General features: G+C 36.6%; 1 protein-coding gene across 13 annotated transcripts in view; it reads left to right on the top strand.

Annotated features, from left to right (window-relative positions):
* The window catches only part of grip1 (glutamate receptor interacting protein 1), a 281122-nt gene that overhangs the window by 245179 nt on the left and 14040 nt on the right, over positions 1-21903 (top strand). For 9 of the 13 annotated variants that reach the window (XR_009270749.1, XM_058773059.1, XM_058773060.1 and 6 more), the window contains 6 exons: positions 1526-1606; positions 9203-9272; positions 15731-15876; positions 19129-19333; positions 19843-19982; positions 20555-20740. Coding sequence is in view for 12 of the 13 variants with exons in the window: in XM_058773059.1 (XP_058629042.1) it covers positions 1526-1606; positions 9203-9272; positions 15731-15876; positions 19129-19333; positions 19843-19982; positions 20555-20740 (828 nt within the window). In the remaining variant the exon portion in view is untranslated. The remainder of the gene's footprint in view (positions 1-1525; positions 1607-9202; positions 9273-15730; positions 15877-19128; positions 19334-19842; positions 19983-20554; positions 20741-21903) is intronic. The other 4 variants (XM_058773069.1, XM_058773070.1, XM_058773062.1 and 1 more) reach the window with 1 other exon arrangement.

The following is a 21903-nucleotide window of genomic DNA, read 5'->3' on the forward strand; positions in this document are numbered from 1 at the left end:
ATACTGTTTATATACTTTCATCTGAAAATCCACCACACATTCTCTCATTTTTCCATCTCGTGCTGTGCTTTGGCAGCGTAATCACAGTATGGGCCACGTGGAATGTCTGTAGTCCTTGAGACACGCTGTAATTAGCTTGTCATCCTAGTGTTTTGTCTTGTTTAATTTGGTTTGATATTTAATTAGTTTCTTTTATTTAGCTTATCAGGAATCTTTTAAACTGTGTTCCTGACTACTTCAAGGGTAGTCACAGCCTTCCGGCACTAGCACACAGACCGCCTCCTGTCCATTAACCAATGAAAAAAAAAAAAAAAAATTCTGTTTGACATAAATACTGTTTTTGCACCAAATCAGCATAATAGAATGATTTCTGAAGGATCATGTGACATTGAAACCGGAGTAATGATGCTGAAAATTCAGCTTTGCTATCACAGGAATTAATTACATTTTAGAAAAGCATTATTTTGAATTGTAATAATATTTCACAAGTTCATTACTGAATCTTTGTTGTTGAGCATGAAATTTCAGTGATTAACAGTGATGTTAATTATGTAAACCCTAACAGACTAATTAATTGAATTTGGGAACTTATATTTGTCATATTTTTGGCATGACATGAACGTACCATAATTGCAAAACCCACTTATTTCCATTTTGCGAGAGACAGTTTGAAAACTGAATGTCAGTTTTCTGCACAATCCAATAAAATGTAAATGTTTCATCCCATTTGCTTTTGAAAGGAAGCGCTGGAAGGAGAACAGATTTTTGCTTATACAATATTCTTTATTGCTCAGACCAAGTGGTTGTTTTAAAAGACATTTTTGTTGATTTGGATGAAATGAGTTGGCTTGAATTACTGCATGATCATTTCAAGAGCAGAGGTCGTTATGTGAAATGTCGGGTCACTGGAGAGCAGTGCATTTTCTTTCTTTGAGCGCTTTGACACTTCTGTCATTCTTTTTGATTCTGACTCACTGCCCAGAGGAGAAGGAAATATTTTATGGAGATTTTCTTTTCCTCCCCTCTATCCCAGACTGAGCTTCCGGGCTTCTGTCAGAAAGATTGTCTACATCTCTGCCTGAGAGAAAGACTGAATTTTTAACAGCTGTCTCTCCAAGTCACTTTAAAGAGAGGGTTCACCCAAAAAATAAATGTTATGCTGCCATTTACTCTGCTTTCTTTCTTGCATGTAAAACAAAGCAGGTAAAAGCTACTCTTTTCCATGCCATGAAAACCACTATGGTCCTCACATGTTCATTGTATGGAGAAAAAAAAGCTTGGATATTCTACTAAACAAAAAGATCATCATGATGCAGGTTTGAACAACATAAGGATGAATAAATGATGACAGAACTATCATTCAGAGGTGAACTAGCCCTTCAATAAGTGTCAGTTTGGTCATTCGCCTGAATCTCTACTTTTCAGCTTCAAAATGGTCTATAAGTATATAAACTCCACAATGACGATATGGATAGACTTGCATCTAAAATTTAACCATTCGTATTTCCGTCCTTGTCTCATCCAGAATCGGTTATCCCAAGCAGTGGAACCTTCCATGTGAAGCTACCAAAGAAGCCAGGTGTGGAGCTGGGCATCACCATCAGCTGTACGTATTCTTCCCTCAGAAGTTTTATGCATATTAATAAGGCTGTCTTTGCTTGAGCTCCTTGACCTTCAGTCCAGGTGTAAACTGTATTTAATGGTGCATGTTAAGGCAAGCAAAAACCTTGAATCAAGTTGCTTTGGGCACAAGCATCTGCCAAATGTATGAATGTAAATGTAAGAAAGTATACAGTGAGAGACTGTATTGTTAAATAACCTTATAATTTCCCACTTTTTCCTTTAATTGCCCCTTCAGCATTTTTCTGTGCATTATCCAGGCCACAAATTTAAAAATATGTCTTCGCAATTGGGTCTTCTTTCACTCCTTATGTCACTGAGATATAAATATGTGACATTTAACCTTTGTTTCAGTTCCATAGACATTAAAGAGACACATCTGGGTGACTTATTACTGGGGAAATAATGTAGCTGTTGCTTATTAGGGTGCTGGAAAAACTTTCTCACTCAAAGGGTTTTTGCTTATTTATAAAATTTTTGAAGTTCTGCATGAAAAGAAGTGCCTAATTATACATTATCTCTCATTTATTGCAATTGTAGATTTAATTGCTAGGCACAGACTGTAGGTCACAGTAGCTGCGTCCAGAACTGAAGGCAGTTTCAGTGTGTTACTATGATGTGTGATGTGTTTTTGTATATAAAAGTCTCCCAGGGCACCGCAACGTCACATCTAATGGTCTATAATGAATTCCAGTGAGCTTTAGGGCTAACCAAAAAATAAAAATGTGACTACAGTACTCGTAGAAAAGGACAAAGAGAGAAAACTGCTATAATCACTTCTTTCAATCACTCTATCAAATGCAATTTGCATTTGTTCAACCATTTGCTGAGCACACATAGGATTGTGGGATATTATAGGCTTCCATTGTCTTCCTGTCAGTGTTATTTTGGTGTTATTTTTATACTATTATACTTTTATTAATATTTCAAATGAGCTTTTATGTTTTACATTTTTTTGGAATTTTTTAATGTAGAATAATTACAAATATTTTTATAACTAGTTTTATTTGAGTTAGTCATTTTAAAGGGGTCATATGACGTTGCTAAAAATAACATTATTTGGTGTATTTGGTGTAATGCAATGTGTTTATGCGGTTCAAGGTTCAAAAAACACATTATTTTCCGCGTACTGTATATTATTGTTTCTCCTCTATGCCCCGCCTTTCTGAAACGCGACGATTTTTACAAAGCTCATCATTCTGAGAAGCGAGGCTTGCACTGATTGGCCAGCTATCCAGTGCGTTGTGATTGGCCAAATACCTCAAGCGTGAGATGGAAATGTTACGCCCCTTACCGTATTGTGATGTCGTGTCCCGGCGCAACGACACAAAAACAATAAAAAACCCATTACAAATGAGGCATTTGTTGCATCCAGTGGGGACATAATTACTGATTATAATGACTTATACTGTCTTTTTAAGCGTTGCGTTGCATCGCGCCGCGTAAACATTACTACGTCTGCATTTGTGATCGGAGAAACTACAACAAGCGCTACTCTACACTGCTCAAAACTCACATTTGAATAGTCAGTGGCAAATTCTTTAAATATGAAAACATTCTTACAGGCTGTGAATCAGAAGCGCCAGACTATCGTTGCTAAGTTGGAATTGCCCCACTTTGTAGAAACAGTCTTTGAGCATAGCTGGCAGGCTACATTTAAAAATTTTTGTTTGTAGTTTTTCATCTAATATTTGTTTTATTTCTGCATTATTTCAACTAACAAAGATATTTTTATTAATAGTTGTAATTGTAATTAATGATAACAACACTGGTTTCTACCTTTGTAAATTGCCTGAGAAGTCAGTCGATGTGACAAAACTGTGTTTGAAACTTTTTTTTTTTTTTTGGCATTCAGATGCAGCCTGTGTCTTGGTTTTTAGAGAAAAATGCATTGTGGGGATTTAAGGCATTGAACTTGGGATCTTGCCTTTCAGCTACAGTTATATATCAGTTTTACATTGGACCCTTTTGATTTTCAGCATTTTTATCTCCTCTGTCCTCTACACCATTTTCCAGACCATCACCATTCCTTTCTTCCTCCAGAGATACTGTGTCTAATCTCCTATTGTGTCATTTGTTTACCATTACCTGACTCTTTGGAAAGGTAGTTATAGACGGATCTGCCTGTGAATTCAATCTGTTTTCCGCCTGCAGTCAGGGGCTCTGCAGAGCACGCTTCGTAAACCCCACGCTCCAAACGCTCGAAGCTTTTGCCAGCTGCTTCATCAATGCCCGCCCGCATTGTCAAGCCAGAATGATTCATCACCTCATCCCAGCTCGGTTTTGTGACATTGACTGTTTTCCCCATTGCAGCAATATGATACGAACTTTCTTGTTATTAGCCAGTAAGCGTCTTTGTGAAACACATTGGTTGGACCCCCATGCAACAACCCAGCAGTAATTGCTTCTCTCTGAAGCTGAGGAGTTGTTTACGTCCTCCACACTTTCTAAATGAAAGTATTTATTATCTTGCTGGTCGTGTACATGTCCTCGCATTTGTTACTAATTTGATGGGGCAAATTCTCCCAGGATTGACTATGTAGATATGCACAGTCCAAAGATAATAGCAACGCTTCCCAGTAAAGCGTCTTTGTGAGTTTTACAGCTGTCTGAATTTCCTTAATGAACCAGACGAACTATTGTGCCCGTGTTAACAACACACTGCTGTAACTGCTTTTCTGATCATTAAAAATTCCCTGAACTGTTGGTTCCCATTCCACTGCATCGTCTCAAAAACTCCATGATATCAATAAACATAATAGCTCAACTGAAAAATAAAATTAGTTTTGATTTACTCACCTTGTTGTTCCAAAATGGTGTTTTTTTTTTTCCATGCAAGATGAAAAGAGAAATTATGAAGAATAGATTGATGTCTCTTTTAACATGCAAATACTGGTGAGTGGAGCTTTCAAGATTCAAAAAGCTGCAAAAGTGCCATTAAAGTATAATAAATGGTCTATATAACTCTGTATTACACAGTAATCGTATAATAGCTTTGTGTGAGGAAATTCAAGATGTTAATCAGTGACACCACCTTCACAAATTAGACATATGTGCACAATTACTTTTTGGTCTGTTCCTCACAAAATATTGAAATGTCTTCAGAAAACTTGAAATACTGTGCAAAAGTCTCTTAATGGTGTTTCTGGACCCTTTTTGAAGCTTGTCACCTCCATTCATAGTTATTGCATGGAAAAGAGCAGCATGAACATTCATAAAAATGTCGTCTTTTGTATTTTACAGAAGAAAGGAAGTCAAATGGGTTTGGAACGATGTAAGAATGAGTAAATAATGAAATTATTGTAATTATTAACCAAACTATCCATTTAAGATTCAGAGATCATGGAGTTTGCACTCTTGTTTTTAACTAATGAAGACAGAGTACTGGAGGAAATCCCATTCTATTAAATAGTGATTTATATTTATATTTATATATATATATATATATATATATATATATATATATATATATATATATATATATATATATATATATATATATATATATATATATCAATTATGCCTCCACTTGGCTCAGGGCCAGCAGGATCTCTGATAAAGTAAACTTATATGGCTCAGAATGAGAGAGAAAGAGAGAACGTAGGCTGTCCTATCCACGTGTCAGTTTATGTATATGGGCTTTGCCGAGCTCTCGTGGCCTTCCTGAGCAGTTTAATGGCTTTCTGCTTTGTGCCTCTGCGGGGCCCGTATTTCACAGGTACTAATAAAACCATAGTGGGACACGTTTATAGATGTCTTGTTTACTTCTCCTTAAAGATTACCTTGTCTTATTCTCCCAGTGGCATCTCGTTTGCTGTAGACTGGAAAATTAAAAAGATGTATAGTTTGTTTTCAGTCTGATTTTTAATACTTTACATGTTACACGCAAGCCACATTATGAATGACAAAAACAGCTTAAAATCCAACTATGGTATAAAACATATTTTAATCATTTTTATACCATAGTTGGCTGCTTGAACTACAGATTTGGCTTGAATAAACTAAAAAAAAAAAAATTTTATTGCCTGAAAAATCAAGGAGGATATTAAGAAGATCACTATGGCCATCAGATGTAGTTTTACTGTAGAAATCGGATCAGATGATGCACATAGCAAGTGTTTACTTCATGCAATTGTTCCAGTTTGACCCTTAGCTTGTGTCAAGATTGGCATTCACCTGCATGGCCAATATGAGCAAAGTGCAGAGACTGTGAATGAGCCACACTGTTTATCACGTTTAGGCCAAATAGCAGTGCAAGCAAAAGGGGGAAACTATGACAAATCAGCTACCAGCGGCAACCACAGTGCCACTACGAAGCCGACAGAAGATGGCTGTGCTCTTCCGTTCTGAATGTCATAATGCAGCTTGTCTGACAAATAAGAATCATCTTGTTGTTGCTTGATTTCCAAAACATGCTATCAAGCTGTTTATTTAAGAAGTCATTTTTTCCTCTTTTTTTTTTTTGCTCTGCATGCTTGCTATAAAATTCATCAGAGCTTCAGCCGAGTTGAAAGGATGTGCTTTGATGTGCTCCATCTGAAGGTGACATCACACTGCTGTAATGCAGCATATGCTGAGGTGCCTTTAAGGTCAGCGGACATGCGCTCTCTTTGAGCTGAGCAGAAAACATGATTATTTCTATGGTCCGAGAACTCGCTAACATTTGGAGATTGAATTGTCAGATACATCTCAAGACCTGTGTTGCTGACACTTTGACTATTTGCTCTCGAATAGCTTGTTCAAACCTAGCTCGCTCTGATTGACATCCTTAAAGCAATTTATTTCCTCTTTTAGAGTGTTGTAGACTGTACCATTGAGACTGAATCTTTGACTTTTCTCCATTTGAGTCATCCTGTACTTCATTTTCTCTCTCAACAGACAAACCTCTCTGACTCTGACTCTCTGGCTTTTTAATTTGAAAGTGGATATTAAGTAGCTCTAATTTGAGTCTTTCAGGTCATATTAGCTAAATAAAGAAGCATTATAATAAAAAGGCATTAGAGAGGGTTTTTCCCACCATACGATATATATAGTCCAACTTCAATATATTCCTTGTTGAAATATGCATTTGTATTATAAATATTAAATTATATCATTATGATTCCACATTTCAAATGCATTTTAATATATTTTTAATCTTCATTGAAAATACCAAAAAAATTTAAATATTCTCTCTCTAATTATTTATTTTTACAGATGAAAAGGCATTAGAGATTTTTTTTTCCCCCTTACAATATACAGCCCTAGTTACATATTTTTAATAATAAAAAAAGGTGTGTGTAATATCTCACAGCCTAGAAAATAAATAGATAGATAAATAAATAAATATTTTATCTTTGTTGAAAATACAAAAAATACTTTCTCTCTCTGTTTCATTCTCCCTATTTATTTACAGATGAAAAAGCATTAGAGCGGGATTTCCCCCTTGCAATATATAGCCCCAGTTATGCATTATAGAAAAATATTTCATCTTTGTTGAAAATACAAAAATTTATGAAAATAATTTTTTTTCCCCTGTTCTCTCACTCTCTATGTTCTCTCATACATTTACATTTACATATATTTTGTATTTTCAACAATATTGTATTGTTTTACTTGTATTTTCAACAATATTTTATTAATAATTGTATTTTATTATTGTTATATTTTTTTTATTAGTTTATTTATTGTTTAGTCTTTTAGATATTCCATCATATTAATCAAGCTCTCAAGTTATCAAGCTGTTCTGTCGATTAGAGCTTGCAGAGTTGTCCTCTAACCATAACAACCCACCACAGAAAACCACTGGGACTGTCTGTCTGACACGGACACATGCTTGGCATTTCAATGTGTAAAGCTTAAAGAACAGATCCCCACAGGGCAGCACAGGACAATTCCCCATCACTGGCAGTCTGCACGGAGCATCAGAATTGATGATGATTAAGCTGTACCACCATCTGGAAGGCATATTAGGTAGAAAAGTGAGCAGGATTAACAAAAGAGTTTATTTTTCTTATTCAAAGTGAAAAAGACACGACCTTCCAGTCTGTCTGTGACGCATTAAGCGAACATGAATCACCCTGAGCTCTGACTGAGAGAAAAATGCTCGGGCGCATCACTCGAGAAGTTTAATATCACACCTCCAGATGCTCCTGGTGGGCTATAGGGACCATATGACATGTGATCATGCACTCACATCTGTCTCCTGTGCTCCACAATACAACTAAAGCTGCTAAAAAGGTCTCTTTCACACTGACGTAATGGCTGTGTTCCAAATCCTAGAGAGCCAGCAGCATTTTAGGCCCATTTCTACTATTATATATTTAATAGTTCATATGTTATGGACAGTGTGACAACTGAGTAGGGGATCCAAATGCGAGCTTTATTAAAGAGTGTAGTCGACACGCACAGGGTAAACCCCAGCAAACAACTACATCCAAGGCAAGACAGAAGAGTAATCCAAATAACAGGCGAAGGTCAGGGCAGAAACAAGAATGCGCTTAGAATTGTCCGCTAACAGCAAAAACAGGACATAGCAATGAGTGTGTGAGAGTGTCCAACTTAAATAGTCCTCCTAATGGGAAACAGGTGCATCTGTAATCAGTTTCTAGGCAGGGGGTTATTGGAAATGGAGTCCGGGATTGAGTGGCAAAGGTATGGTATGGATTGCCCTCTAGAGGAACACATGGACACTCCAGCTGGAGATTGTGTCATTATAGTAATATATATAGCCATTTTTTACTATTATGTATAATACATAACATAAATATCTGGATTCGCAAAATAGATCAATCTTGGTCATCAAACACTATATAGACACCATTCTGTTAATATAAAGTTTAATAATAAGCAGTTTTGTCACTGCTTTTTGATATCTTAGAGAAAAAGATTACAGTACTGTATATGGGGGCTTTAGAGTCAAAATGGTTAAAAACAACTATCCTAGACTTCCCTGGAGGGAAAAAGAACTGCTTAATCCAAAGCCTAAGTTTATTTGCTGGTCTTGGCTTGTCAGGCTGGTTTTAAAGGAGTTTTAAATCCTCTACGACAAGCAAACCATCGTGTTTAAAAAAAATAAAAATTTTAAGTTTTTCTGCAGAGTTATTTCTTTATGGTTAAAGACTGTCATTTTTATATATGCTCTTTTATTTGCTGTATGACTTGTCGTCCACCCGGCACTGTGGAAAATGTGCATTGGAAAATCTCCATTGTCAGTCATTCAGAGTGGCATCTTTTGCAGTATCATCGTGTCATTTTCCAAGCTAGAAAAATGTAAAATAGACAACAAAACCATCAGTTCTGACTAGACTGGACTGACAAGTACTTGTTCACGGACGCGAATAAAAGCAACTAGTTCTGGAGCAGAGAGGCACTACAAGTCGATACAAAGCTCTTGTTGTGTCATCAGATTTTCTCCCTCCAATTTTAAACACACTTTTGTCATCAAGGCGGACCCTTTAAATGTATTGTACCTTTAAAAAAAAAACTTCTAAGCTGTTAACTAAGAATGACTCAGAGTTAGATAATCAGCAGTGTTGCCAACATAAAATGACTGAGGTTTTGCCATTTAAACAAGTTTGATTGTTCTCTTCTCTCTTCACAGCTCCTTCCAGTAGGAAGCCCGGAGATGCACTCATCATCTCTGACATAAAGAAAGGCAGCGTGGCGCACAGGTACTGCCTTAAATCATTGTCTTGAGCCATATCTCCTTTAAAATGTACTCTTAAATTCTATAGAAACGCTAATCTCCTGCATAACTCGTGCAGTATACAGCCTCCAGCGCACCTACACCCACCAGCATCTCACGCTTTGCTATATTAAAGAAAAATACATAATAGATGGATTACATTTTCTACCCAAGTGCACAGTGTTTCATTCAATATAGCGCTCTCTAAAAAATAACATCCTCCGATCATTTTGACTCAGCATAACTTAAAAAAAAAAAAGAAGAAAGAAATATATATATATTAGGGATGGGCATTTCTGATCATATTTCATTTAGAGTAATCCACAGGTTTGAGGGGGGGAGGGGGGGGGGGGGGTGGAGCTTAAGCGTTGTTAAAAACGTTGATGATAAAACTATGACAGAATTCAGAAAATAATTAAATTAACACAGATTATTAAAAATCACCATCAATAGTGGTTAATACAGTAAACATTTAAAAGAAATAACAGTGTGAGGTGAAGCTGAAGCGCTTTTTCTACATGACGCATATATAAAATTAATCATGTTATATTACAAATTGTATTTATCTACACAAAATGCATGTGAGCTTGAACTGCGTGCCAACCAGAAAGTAGTGGATGCGCTTCTCCCGTTACAGGGTGCTTTAAAACAACGGAAACTAAAGCCCCGCAAAAAAAAAAAAAAAAAAAATTATTTTATTATTATTAGTATTATCCCCATCAATATGTGTGTCGTCTTATTTGTATAAATATTTTGAATCAGTTTTTAAAAAGATAACCTACCCTTTTCTGTTTTATAAAACAAATAAAACACACGTTACTCTGCTTTGCAGTTATTTTATTCAACTGTTATTTTTAACAAAACAATATTTTACTTCAGCGGCATCACAACAGCTGTGGATCAAAAAAGTTTTTTTTGTAAAAGGTTCGCAAAAATAAAGTTTAATACAACTTCACCAAACGACTGTTAAGTAGCCCATAACCTAACGAAAATTAGAAGCCAGCATAATTTCGCTGCGTAAATTTAAAATAAAAATAGCCTGAATATTTTTACCACAGCTATAAAACTTAAAGATTAGGTAACATAACATGTCTTTCAAAATGATCAGTCGGTAAAGATAAATAAAATAAAGCCGGCATAATTTAACTATGCTGCTTAAAACTTAAAACAAAAACAGCCTGAATATTTTACCATGCATGGCTAATAAAACTTAACATAAGGACTACATATTTTCATTCAAAAAGATCAGTCGGTCTACGTGCTCAGATGAAAGCCGAGTGCGGAGTCTATTTACAATTAGACCGGCGGTCTTTTAGGTAGTTGGCAATGTTCACAGCTGTGTGTCTTTCCTCGAAACCTCGCGTCTCTAAGGCCGCATTTACACTGCATGGTTCAAGTGACCCAATTCCGATTTTTTTCCTCCCATGTGGCACAGATCGGATATGGCCCACGACCGTGTAAGCAGGAAAAAAATCACATGGATTCCGATATTCTCCGATCGGTTTCAGGCCTCATTCATATGTGGAAATAAATCAGATTTGAATCGGATACATGCATTTGCGCCTGCCGTGTAAGCGGTCAGATCGGATATTCCCCTGTAAATGCGACTCCTGCGTCATTGAAAAGTGAGGTTTTTGAAACATTTCGCGGTACAGACATACCTGTAAAAAATGAAACATCTCTAGTTGAGTAGCAGAGTGTTAAATTGTGGGGGGTAGTCGTGGCTTGTAACCTGAAGGTTGCTGGTTCGATTCCCGCACCTGCAGGAATTGAAGGTGGGGATTGTGAATGAACAGCACTCTCTCCACCTTCCATACCATGACTAAGGTGTCCTTGAGCAAGGCACCGAACCCCTAATTGCTCCCCGGGCGCTGGAGCAAGGCTGCCGTGTGTGTGTGTGTGTGTGTGTGTGTGCACTTGTTCACTACTCACTGCTGTGTGTGTGCACTTGGATGGGTTAAATGCAGAGCACCATTTTGAGTATGGGTCACCATACTTGACAATACGTCACGACTTAACTTAACTTAAAAGGCGATTTGATGCTGAAATGTGTTGCTTTTGAAACACGCTGAGTGCTAGTTACTGCTGTTGTTAGTGATGACAGCTCATGCTCAGACGAGCGCTTCAGTCCCGTTCGTTCCATTGAAACCACAAAATAAAATGCACACAAACATGTCCCTGCCTTTGATATACAATCACTGATGAACGCATTTAGTTTTAATTACTAAAAAAACACAGACGATGTGACATGCTTAATATCTACCACCTGAGTATTATTCCACTCGCAAGCTTTTCAGCGTACATCACTGTCCTGAAGAATTTGTGCTAGGATATATAATTATTTTGATGTATAGATACGTTTCTATATGAATTCCATGTCAATAAATTAAACTTAATGTACCATTCAAATTGATTTGTGATGTCATATATGCTATTTTTGGCTTGTTTCACCAAGTGCAGTGTAAAAGGCACACATCGGATACGAGTCACTTTTAAAAGAAATGTAAGCACGTCGTCCAAAAAATCGGATATAGTCACAAAATCGGAATTGGTCATCAAGACCTGCAGTGTAAATGCAGCCTAATACTGCACTGTGAAGGTGTAATAGGCAGCAAGTCTTCTGCTGTCATTAGCAGTGTCATCTTCTCTGCCCTGCCTGTGTCGCATTTCTGTCTGATGGTGAAATCTCTTATGCTCGTCTGACTGCTGGTAGTGGCATCGGCATCATCTGCTTTTTTGTGTTTATGTGCAAGATGGTAACGCATCGAACTCGTTGTGGAGGTGTAGACGAGTGTGGCGCTGCACATCTTACACTTGACAGTTTTTTCGTCAAGTTTTTCAAAGTGATGCCAGACATCGCTGCGCGCTTTAGAAGCCATATTCGCTCTGTGCTCCGGTCTTGTCTCTAGACAACTTCTCGCAGCCATAACCAATCAAATATCAGACTACCGCCCAAATACCAGCTTAACCAATCAGAAAGAATGAAAGTAGTTTAATAAAAAAAAGCATTTTTAGAGCCAATCGATCATCGTTTTCATGCTCGATCGTCGCTGATGCGTTCGAGTAATCGATTAATCGAGTACTCGTGCACATCCCTAATAGATAGATAGATAGATAGATAGATATATATTCAGTTGAAAAGTTTTAAAAACGCTTTAAAAATTATTATGCTTGCTTTGAGTTGCCAAACATTACTTATTTTTGTATTTTGAATTGTATATATTATATGCTTCGAAAGGTTGGGGATGGTAATTTTTTTTAATTTTTTAAGAAATTGATACTTTTATTTACCAACACTCTTAAAAATAAATGTGCTACCCGATGCCATAGAAGAACATGTCTAAATGGGTCATTCTTAATTTGTGGTGGCAAGTGGTGTCCCTCTACTTTACAACAGTTTAATTTTAAACTTTAAATACCAATAAATCATAAAATGTTTGCATGTTTGTATTCTGTAGGGTAAACACAATTTGTGCACTGTTAATAGTGACATTTTTATTTTAAAATACATATTTAATTGAGTTTGAGAGATTGCATTTGTAACAAAATATGCATGTTCCCGCCATACCTCAGAGAGGTATCATGGAATGTAATTGCAACAATATAACATTTTTAACCAAATTTAATTTATTATATTGTGAATATAGATTTTATTTAACATGCATTTTAATTTTTAATTTTTTTTTTTTAAATACAGATTTTGTTATATTTAAGAAAAAGTTGTGTCCCCCAAATTCATGTCTGTGGTGTTACAACAATGGATGTCGCCTCTTTAAAAAAAGGGAGAATTCTATTTAGGCTACTTCCTGGTGCGTGGGGAGTACATTCTTTCTTATTTAAAATTTGCTAAATTTCTGACAATTTGATGTCGCACTTTACTAGTGTCTGTGGTGTTATGTTGATAACTTGCAGATCTGACACATTTTAATCAAAATTTTGATAAATACATACTTATTAATATTTTCAAAATGTCCCCTGATCTTGAAATCATCATGATGGCAGCCTCCATTTTAGAAAAGTCTGAATTTAGGCTTATTTGTCTGTGGTGTTACTGTCTTTCCTGGCAAAATGTTACTTCAATTATTGGTAACACCATAGACATAAGTGGTTGTGTCACCAGCATTTGATTAAAATTATTTTAAAAAATCAAAATGTTCTTAAGCATCTATTTTAATGGATATAACATCTAATTTTAAATGCATAGCAATATATTTCATTAGAAAAAACAAACAAGCATTTTTACAAATTCTGCCTCTCATTTGCCACCCCAATTGAAGAATGACCCCCCAATTGAAGAATGACCCAAATGGTTCCATAAAGAACCTTAAACATCTGAAGAACCTTTCTGTTTCACAAAAGGTTCTTTGTGGCGCAAGAAGGTTCTTCAGATTATAAAAAAGTTAAGAAAGAGATGATTCTTTAAAGAACCTTTGACAGAATGGTTCTTCTATGGCAGGGGTCACCAGACACGGTCCTGCAGAGTTCAGCTCCAACCCTAATCAAACACACCTGAAGCAGCTAATCAATAAAGACATTCATTGAATGTAAGTAAGAACTAGGTATACTTGAAACTTCCAGGGAGGTGTGTTGAGGTAACTCTGCAGGACACAGGCCCTCCAGGATCAAGTTTGGTGACCGCTGTTCTATGGCATCACTGTGAAGAACCTTTTAAGCACCATTATTTTTAAGAGTAAAAAGACATTTAATATGCTACAGAATATTTATATTTCAAATAAAAGCTGTTCTTTTGAACTTTGTGTTCTTCAAAGAAAAGGGGATCCACAAAAAACAGCACAACTTGTATCATTTATAATAAGCACCAAATCAGCATATTAGAATGATTTCTGAAGGATCATGGGACACTGAAGACTGGAATAATGGCTGCTGAAACTTCAGCTTGGCACGCTCTCATCCAAATCAGCACTTCACCCGTGCCTTAAATAGCATCGACTAGACCCAAATGGCGAATGTAATGACATCTGTGCACAGAATTGAGCATGACTACGAGCATATGCTATCTGCATCGACCTGCGAAAGCTTACTTATGCATATAAATGCTAATTTTCTCCAGGCTATAGAGGAGTGCTTCTGATTGAGTGCGGCTGGGAGAACGGGTAACCCTCCACATTGACATAAATCTCAGCGGCTGCCCTGAGGACAGGTGTAGAGTGCTGTTTGACTGCATTGTTGTTGATTGTGAGGTCTATACGGGGCTGTTTGCAGTAAAATCTAATCTAGTTTACATTTCTTGTGCCTCGTAGCTCAAGATACAGTACTGTATAGAAGTTTCAGGTTGGTAAGATTTTTAATTTATTTGAAAGAAATCTCTTATGTAAGTATGCATCTGTTTGATAAAAAAGAGTAAGAATTTTAATATTGTGAAATATTATTACAATTTAAAATATTTATATCTTTTCTGTTTTTAATGAATTTTCAGTTTCATTACTCCAGGCTTCAGTGTCACATAATCCTTCAGAAATCATCTAATATGCTGATTTAGTGCTCAATAAATATTTCTTATTATTGTCAATGTTGGAAACAGTTTATATTTTTGTAGAAACCTTGATGCATTGTTTTCAGGATTCTTTAATGAATAGAAAGTTCAAAAGAACTGCATTTATTTACTTTCACTTTTGACCAACTGATCCTTGATTTAAAAAAAATAATTTATTTGTTAAAACATCCTTTCTCAAGCTCAACTTTAATTTTTAACAAAGGCTTACAAAGCTGAAAAAAACTAATTCTCCATGGTGATAGTTAGGGTTGTTGGGGGAGGCTGTATACCAGTATAATTACTTTCTTTCAGCACACATACTCTAATGTCCCATGCTTTTACATAATAGAACATATGTTTACTTGATGATTATGCGAGTAGGAGAGAGAATTGGGTTATGAACCTCTGTGTACACAGTGGAGTGGTTAAATATGGGTCTGTCCGTCTCTGTATTTAGACGCCTGTGTAAGATAGCCTTGGCTCTCGCAGTCTTTCACATCTTGCTCTCATCCATTTCAGCTCTATTAAAAGAGCCTAAAAATAAGTGAGCCATTTAATATGATGAAGTGGTGGAATAATTGTGAATTCAGGCAGGATTACATCTCGGTGTCTAATCTGAATATAGAACGGCACACAATTATGGCCAATACGATAAAAAGTCAGTTGTTGGGTTGTTGTTTTTTTTGGCATCGGATCTACCTCAGTGCCTCTAGCTGCTCTTTACTCTGTATCGTGGTCAATACACTGAATAATGGATGTGTTTTCTTGCAGAATGTGAGCTCAGACTACAACGAAATGAGTGTAAATATCTGCGTAAGGGAGAAAATAACCTTTCCTTCAAAATATCACAAGACGAAATGGAGATGTGTTGCATGGTTGAGGCAATGTTAGTTTAAAAGATTCAGAAACATTTATGCTTGTAACTGTTTTTTTCTTGTCCTCTTTCAAAGGACGGGCACCCTGGAGCTGGGGGATAAGCTTCTGGCAATAGACAACATCCGTCTGGACAACTGCTCCATGGAGGACGCCGTTCAAATCCTGCAGCAGTGTGAAGACCTGGTTAAACTCAAGATCCGCAAGGACGAGGACAACTCAGGTACCTCTGAGCCTCTGCAACTACAAACCCCACACAGATGCAAATTAACACTAAAAGACCCCATGTGCGGATAGAAGACCTCAGCAAAGACGTCTAATGCAAACGTTTGTTTGCCAGGATCAAGATAAAGAATAAGCTATTAGGACCTGACTGATTAGATTACTCTAATGTAATCTGGTTTCAAAGATATGGCAAGGACAGAAAAAGGACGAGATGAGAAAAAAACATGGCAGCATTATTAACTATGAATCCTTTAAGGGCAGAAAAAAGATGTATAAAGTGGAGCTGGCCAATATAGAGAAAACAAGTATATTTTGATATTTTTCACCTTACATGAGTGTATAATTGTGTATAATAACCATATAATAAAATAATCTTAATATATATGGGAGAAAAAGGGACTTTCATGAACATTTTTGATTAATTGTCCTGAGTGAACTGTTGAATCCAAGTTATGAATTGGTTAATTGAAACGGACAACTTGAAATGATTCACTGTAATGAATTGATCTTACCAGCTCTTCCTCAGTCTAAATCTGAGATAGGATAGACAGACGATCAGTCTTTTCAATCTGATATTTGCAAATCATGAGACAAGGATAGATTGGGAAATTAGTTTAATGACACGCTCTTTAGAGAACTTAATGGAGAGTTAAAAGCACATTAAAAACATCATGATATACACAGTGTTGCTTAAAGGTTAGGGTTGCACACATTAATAAATGAATAGTACTTTAGAAAGATGACTAACAGTCAAAATTGAACATAAAAGTTTGTTTTTACAAGGAGCTGAGATATTGAGATCACATGGCAAGCCTGTTATCGCACACGTTCGTTTGCAGAATAAATTAATCATAGCTTTATATCGCCTGCAAAATCATGAATATATTCAACCAATCTAATATATCGCCCAGCCTTAGTGCATAGCTACTGCTTGAGTATGATGTTCCTTCTTCTTACAGAGATAGTTCATTAAAATGTCAAACTTATGTCATTCTAAACCCAACTTTCTTAAACACAACTAGCTTCTATTTCAAGTTGTTGAGAGTGTGAGGGTTTGAAGTGGCTCTGCTGCTGGAAATGTCACAGTGAGATCTTTATTATCTCCAGAAGACGTTCTGGTAAACCTTTCACTTCTTTTGCCGGGCTACAACGACATGCACATCTCCCCTCGCTCCCACAACCTCACAATTCATCCTTAACACTATTAGCATTGTGCACATAGAAGAAAATTAGGTTTAATCGCTCCAATTTAATGCTCGTTTGGTTCAATTATCCGATTAGAAACCCTTGGAGCCCTCATCCAGCTTTCTCCAAAGCATTCACCCACAATCCTTTGCTACAGAGGCGTTATGCTCATACTACAAAGCAGAACTGCGAATCACTTTTATTTGGCATTCATATTTCATCCAGGACATCCATTGTGTCCATGAAATGGCACCTTGTGTGTTTCAGTTCCCAAAGCCAGAGGCTCATTTAGATCTTTCTCGCTGGGAACATTAAGGTCGACATTCATTTTTTACAAGGCCTTTTTTAGAGCTGTGACAACAAATCATCAGTCTGAGAGAGGCCGTGCTGACTGGCGTGCTAAATGGGGGTAATTTCACTCGTATCTCTCCATTAGCCCATCGTCAAAAAAACAAAGGTGTAATGAGCCGACCTCGTGTTAATGAACATCCCCAGACCCCAAGCGTATACAGATACACACACACACTCATACACACAGAAACGTATACAGCCAGAGCTGCTGTGATCTGACGCATATCAGCGCTTCATTAGTATGTGGATGCGGGTGGGAGATGACAACGATTGCCCTGAGGATCTGTGCGTTTTCCTCTATTTTTCTCTTTCTCTTTAGCGCATTTCCTTCTCGGTGCAAGCCATGTCAAAACGGGAAGGTCGACCTCTTAATTGATGTGGAGCGTTATGAATCAGCGCCACGAATATTTTATAAAACACTTTAAAGTGGATTTCGCTGTTGCTGTAGTCATGTCTGTTTGCTGAGCTCATGCAAAATGAGTTCAGTCTTATAATTAATTTACATTATGATTCCTGTAGCTCAGCTGGCACGAGAATCCCCCGAGGACACACATACTGATGTAATATACAGCTTGAATGCACTAAGTCACTTTGGGCAAAATGAAATGTCTGACATCCGACATTTAGTTTTTTGAAATGCATTGTGGGTCCAGGATATGGAGGTTTTGTTCTGCTTTGGATGATAACGTGTATGATTTGTAGAGGTAGGTGCAGTATCCATTTTTGAAATGGATCACAGAGCCAATATCCCATTTTTTTGTATTATGCATGTGAATATCTCCACTTTGCCAATCCCTTGTATTTTCCGTTTCTCATTTTTTGCTTTTTTTTTTTTTTTTTTTTTCCTGGATGCACCATTTCTATTATCTTCCAACATTCTTTTCTCCAATTGCCTTTACTTCCTTTTCCATTCTTTCCACCATTACTCTCTAGTTTATTGCTTTTTGTAAGCATAATCAGTTGTTTCTCTCTTTAATTTTTAGTTATGTTTTTTAGGGTTGTCAGTCAATTAGCAATTTTAAACAAATTACATGACGTGCTGATTAATCAAATTAAATATATGCAATCTGAAAATTCTATATTTATAATAACAATTTATAATAATAACAATAAATGTGTAAATTGGTATATAAATTATCTCCAGCAAATATTTATATTTCGATTCAATAGTGATTAATATTTGTGTGTGTGTGTGTGTGTGTATATATATATATATATATATATATATATATGAAATTGCAATATTAATTAAATATAATAAAATTATAATGTATTATAATAAATCTATAATTTATTTAATTATCTTCAGTAATTTAAATAATTTATATTGCAATTATACATTTGTATTGCAATTATATAATTATATCTATATATAAATTATCCAAATCTTCCACAGATATACACTACAAAATCTATTTTTTAATTAAAAATAAATAAAAACATGGCAGATGGCATGCTAAGGTAGTTGCTAAATAAAAAATTTTTTAAGGGACTTAGCAAATGGTCAATGGTGGATTAAACTGACATCTAGTATTTTTATCCCATTACTATTTGTTTTCCTTTCGGTTCCTTTTCTTTCATGTTTTCTCTCCACGCATCTCTTATTTTGTGGTCAATCCTCCTCCATCCTCCTTCCCTCCCTCCCCTCCTTACCTCCTCTCTCTGTCCGGTGTTGTGAGGGGTGTCTTCGCTCTGCTCTCTGCCCCTCTGTGAGGTATCCTACGTGATGGCAGTGTTGATAGGGACGCCCGTGTGCTGTTGGCCTGTGTTGCAGACGAGCAGGAGAGCTCTGGCGCCATCATTTACACTGTGGAGCTGAAACGCTACGGCGGGCCGCTGGGCATCACTATCTCGGGCACCGAGGAGCCCTTCGACCCCATCATCATCTCTAGCCTCACTAAAGGTGGCCTGGCCGAGAGGTACGGCTCTGTTCAAATCTTCAAGCCTATCAAGAGTTAAGGGAAAAAATATATATATATATATATATATATATATATTTTATTATATATATATATATATATATAGAGAGAGAGAGAGAGATGGTATAGAGGTAGAATTCAAGTGATATCTTAATAAATCTTTATATCTTTAATCAAATATATATTCTAAAATATAGAATTCTACTAAAAAAAAAATCCTAATTGTTAATGTATATATATTTTATTGTATTTTATATTTATTTATTCATTCATTTTTCTTTATTTACTCAAAAATGACTTGTTATTAACTAATATGTTAATGTATTACCTGCAGGCAACATAAGAGATTAATTGCAGTTAAGTATTTTAATCTATGAAAAGCCCTAGTTCATTTCAATTAAATCTTGTTTTTCAAGTACAAAAAAGGAAACGGGAGGGAAATAAAGCTTTTAAAATGACGCATTGCCGTTGCCCTTTAAGAGTTATTTGGTGTGCTCTTGTCTCCTCAGGACCGGTGCCATCCACATCGGTGATCGCATCCTGGCCATTAACAGCAACAGTCTGAAGGGCAAACCTCTCAGTGAGGCCATTCACCTGCTGCAGATGGCAGGGGAGTCCGTCACACTGAAGATCAAGAAGCAGGGAGAATGTGAGTGCTGGCACGCACACTTACAGCCAAATGGCTTTTTATTTTTACACTACAGGTCAAAGGGCTGAACTCACTTCTCATATATTGTAAAAACCTTACAAGCTGAAGGCTTGTGCTAATTTTGTATACAAACATATAAATAGTGCCTATGTATGAATCTCCTTATAAAATAACTGTAAAATAATTATTATTTTTATTTTAAAAAATGTAATTGTTATTTATGATGTTTCTAAAGCATTATTGTCATCTTATATTTCCCAAACTTTTGATTGGCACGTTATTTCACTCTTATTGTCTCTGTCGCGCCTTCTCTCACCCATTAACTCCCACAGTACTGTACATCTTGGTAGCTCTAAAAAGCAATAAAGCTGCCTAGCCGTGAGTCATTAAAGCCTAAGGTCTGATTAGTTTTGTCTCCAACTATCATATACTGTGGACTGACAGTAGATGAGGTAAAGTTCCTTATCCAAGAATAAAAGATCAAATGAGCACTGATTTGTGAGCCCAATATCCAGTAAAGTGTGGATCCGTGGGCCGAGTCAATCGTCGTCTTTATTTCCTTCTTTCTATAGTGGCAAGCCCAAAGCAGCCCTCAATAACGGGGCGTTTGAACGATCTGAGCGATATGGAGGACGACGGTCAGGCTGGGCAGAAACCCGGTAAACTCTCGGACATCTATTCCACCACCATTCCCAGCGTAGACAGCGCAGTGGAATCCTGGGACGGCTCCGCCATTGACGCCACCTTCAGCACCCAAGGTAAATATGAGTGTGAGTGGTTTTAGAACGTTTTACGAAATGCAATTAGTGTTTCTACCTTTCAGGATTTGAATAAGCTTTATCGCAGTAAATAAGTCTCAGTACCCTCTAGGCAAAAATTGGATTGGAGCTACATGCTTCAGCATAACAACGTGAAACCAAAAATTACTTCTGCAAATTGTTTAAAACGATATCTGTCATTCAGAATGTTCCAGCAGGCATTTCAGTTTCTAATTGCAAACAAAATTAGAAATTGTCAGTGACAAGCAGGAGTCAAAGTTGGGTTCTACTAGTTAATAATTTGCCATAGAAATGATCCCAGCAGCTTCTAGCTCAAGGGAAACATTGTCATGAGAACTTTCAAAGAATACTTCATTCAAAATTTGATATTTTAGTATCAATTACGCATACTCATGCCATTCAATTTTCAGAAAACAGGAAAAATCTTTAGCAAAATGTTTTCGTTACTCATTTGCAATAAAAATGGAGCTGCAAAAATGCCAAAATTCATCATAGCACTCCAATCTCATTGGCACCTGGATATATTCAAATGAAGCACATAATAAGGATTATTATGAGATTTCAGATCATATGACTTCAGACGGTAAGATTCACTGTTTCGCATCGGTGCATTAGCATAAAAGTTAACGATGTGGTACATTCCTTAAAGAAAGTGTGCATCAGACACAAGTTGGCATTGGCACGACACGATGCATCGTTTCTAACATATTTGCTTCCGTAAAAAACAATTCTTTTATGGGGCTTTTTGTTGTCTTTTTGACAACATAATGACTTGAGAGTGAGTAAATAATGACAGAATTTGTTCCTTTAATATCACAATGATGCACAATATGGGCTTTTTTAACTTGGTATGGGTTCCTCATGGTCACCATGGTTACACCACCTGTTCTCTCACATTAGCTACAACACCAACAGTGTTGGTCCCATTGCATCCTGGGGGTTCTGATGAGTCCCAGCAGGCCTAACGTAGGTTTAATTGAGTTTTCCATTCTCGTTGGACCCGCAGATATGTATTTACTCAAGTAATTATTTGGAGTAATCTGCAGTGGGTTACGTGTCTTTTATTAGGCCAGCTGGTGGTACAGTGCTGGGGCTAATATGGAAAAATGCATTATTTTACTAAGTGGAAAATGAGTCCTAAT

Source organism: Onychostoma macrolepis, chromosome 04 (genome assembly GCF_012432095.1).
Source record: "Onychostoma macrolepis isolate SWU-2019 chromosome 04, ASM1243209v1, whole genome shotgun sequence".
Taxonomy (NCBI): Eukaryota; Metazoa; Chordata; class Actinopteri; order Cypriniformes; family Cyprinidae; genus Onychostoma; species Onychostoma macrolepis.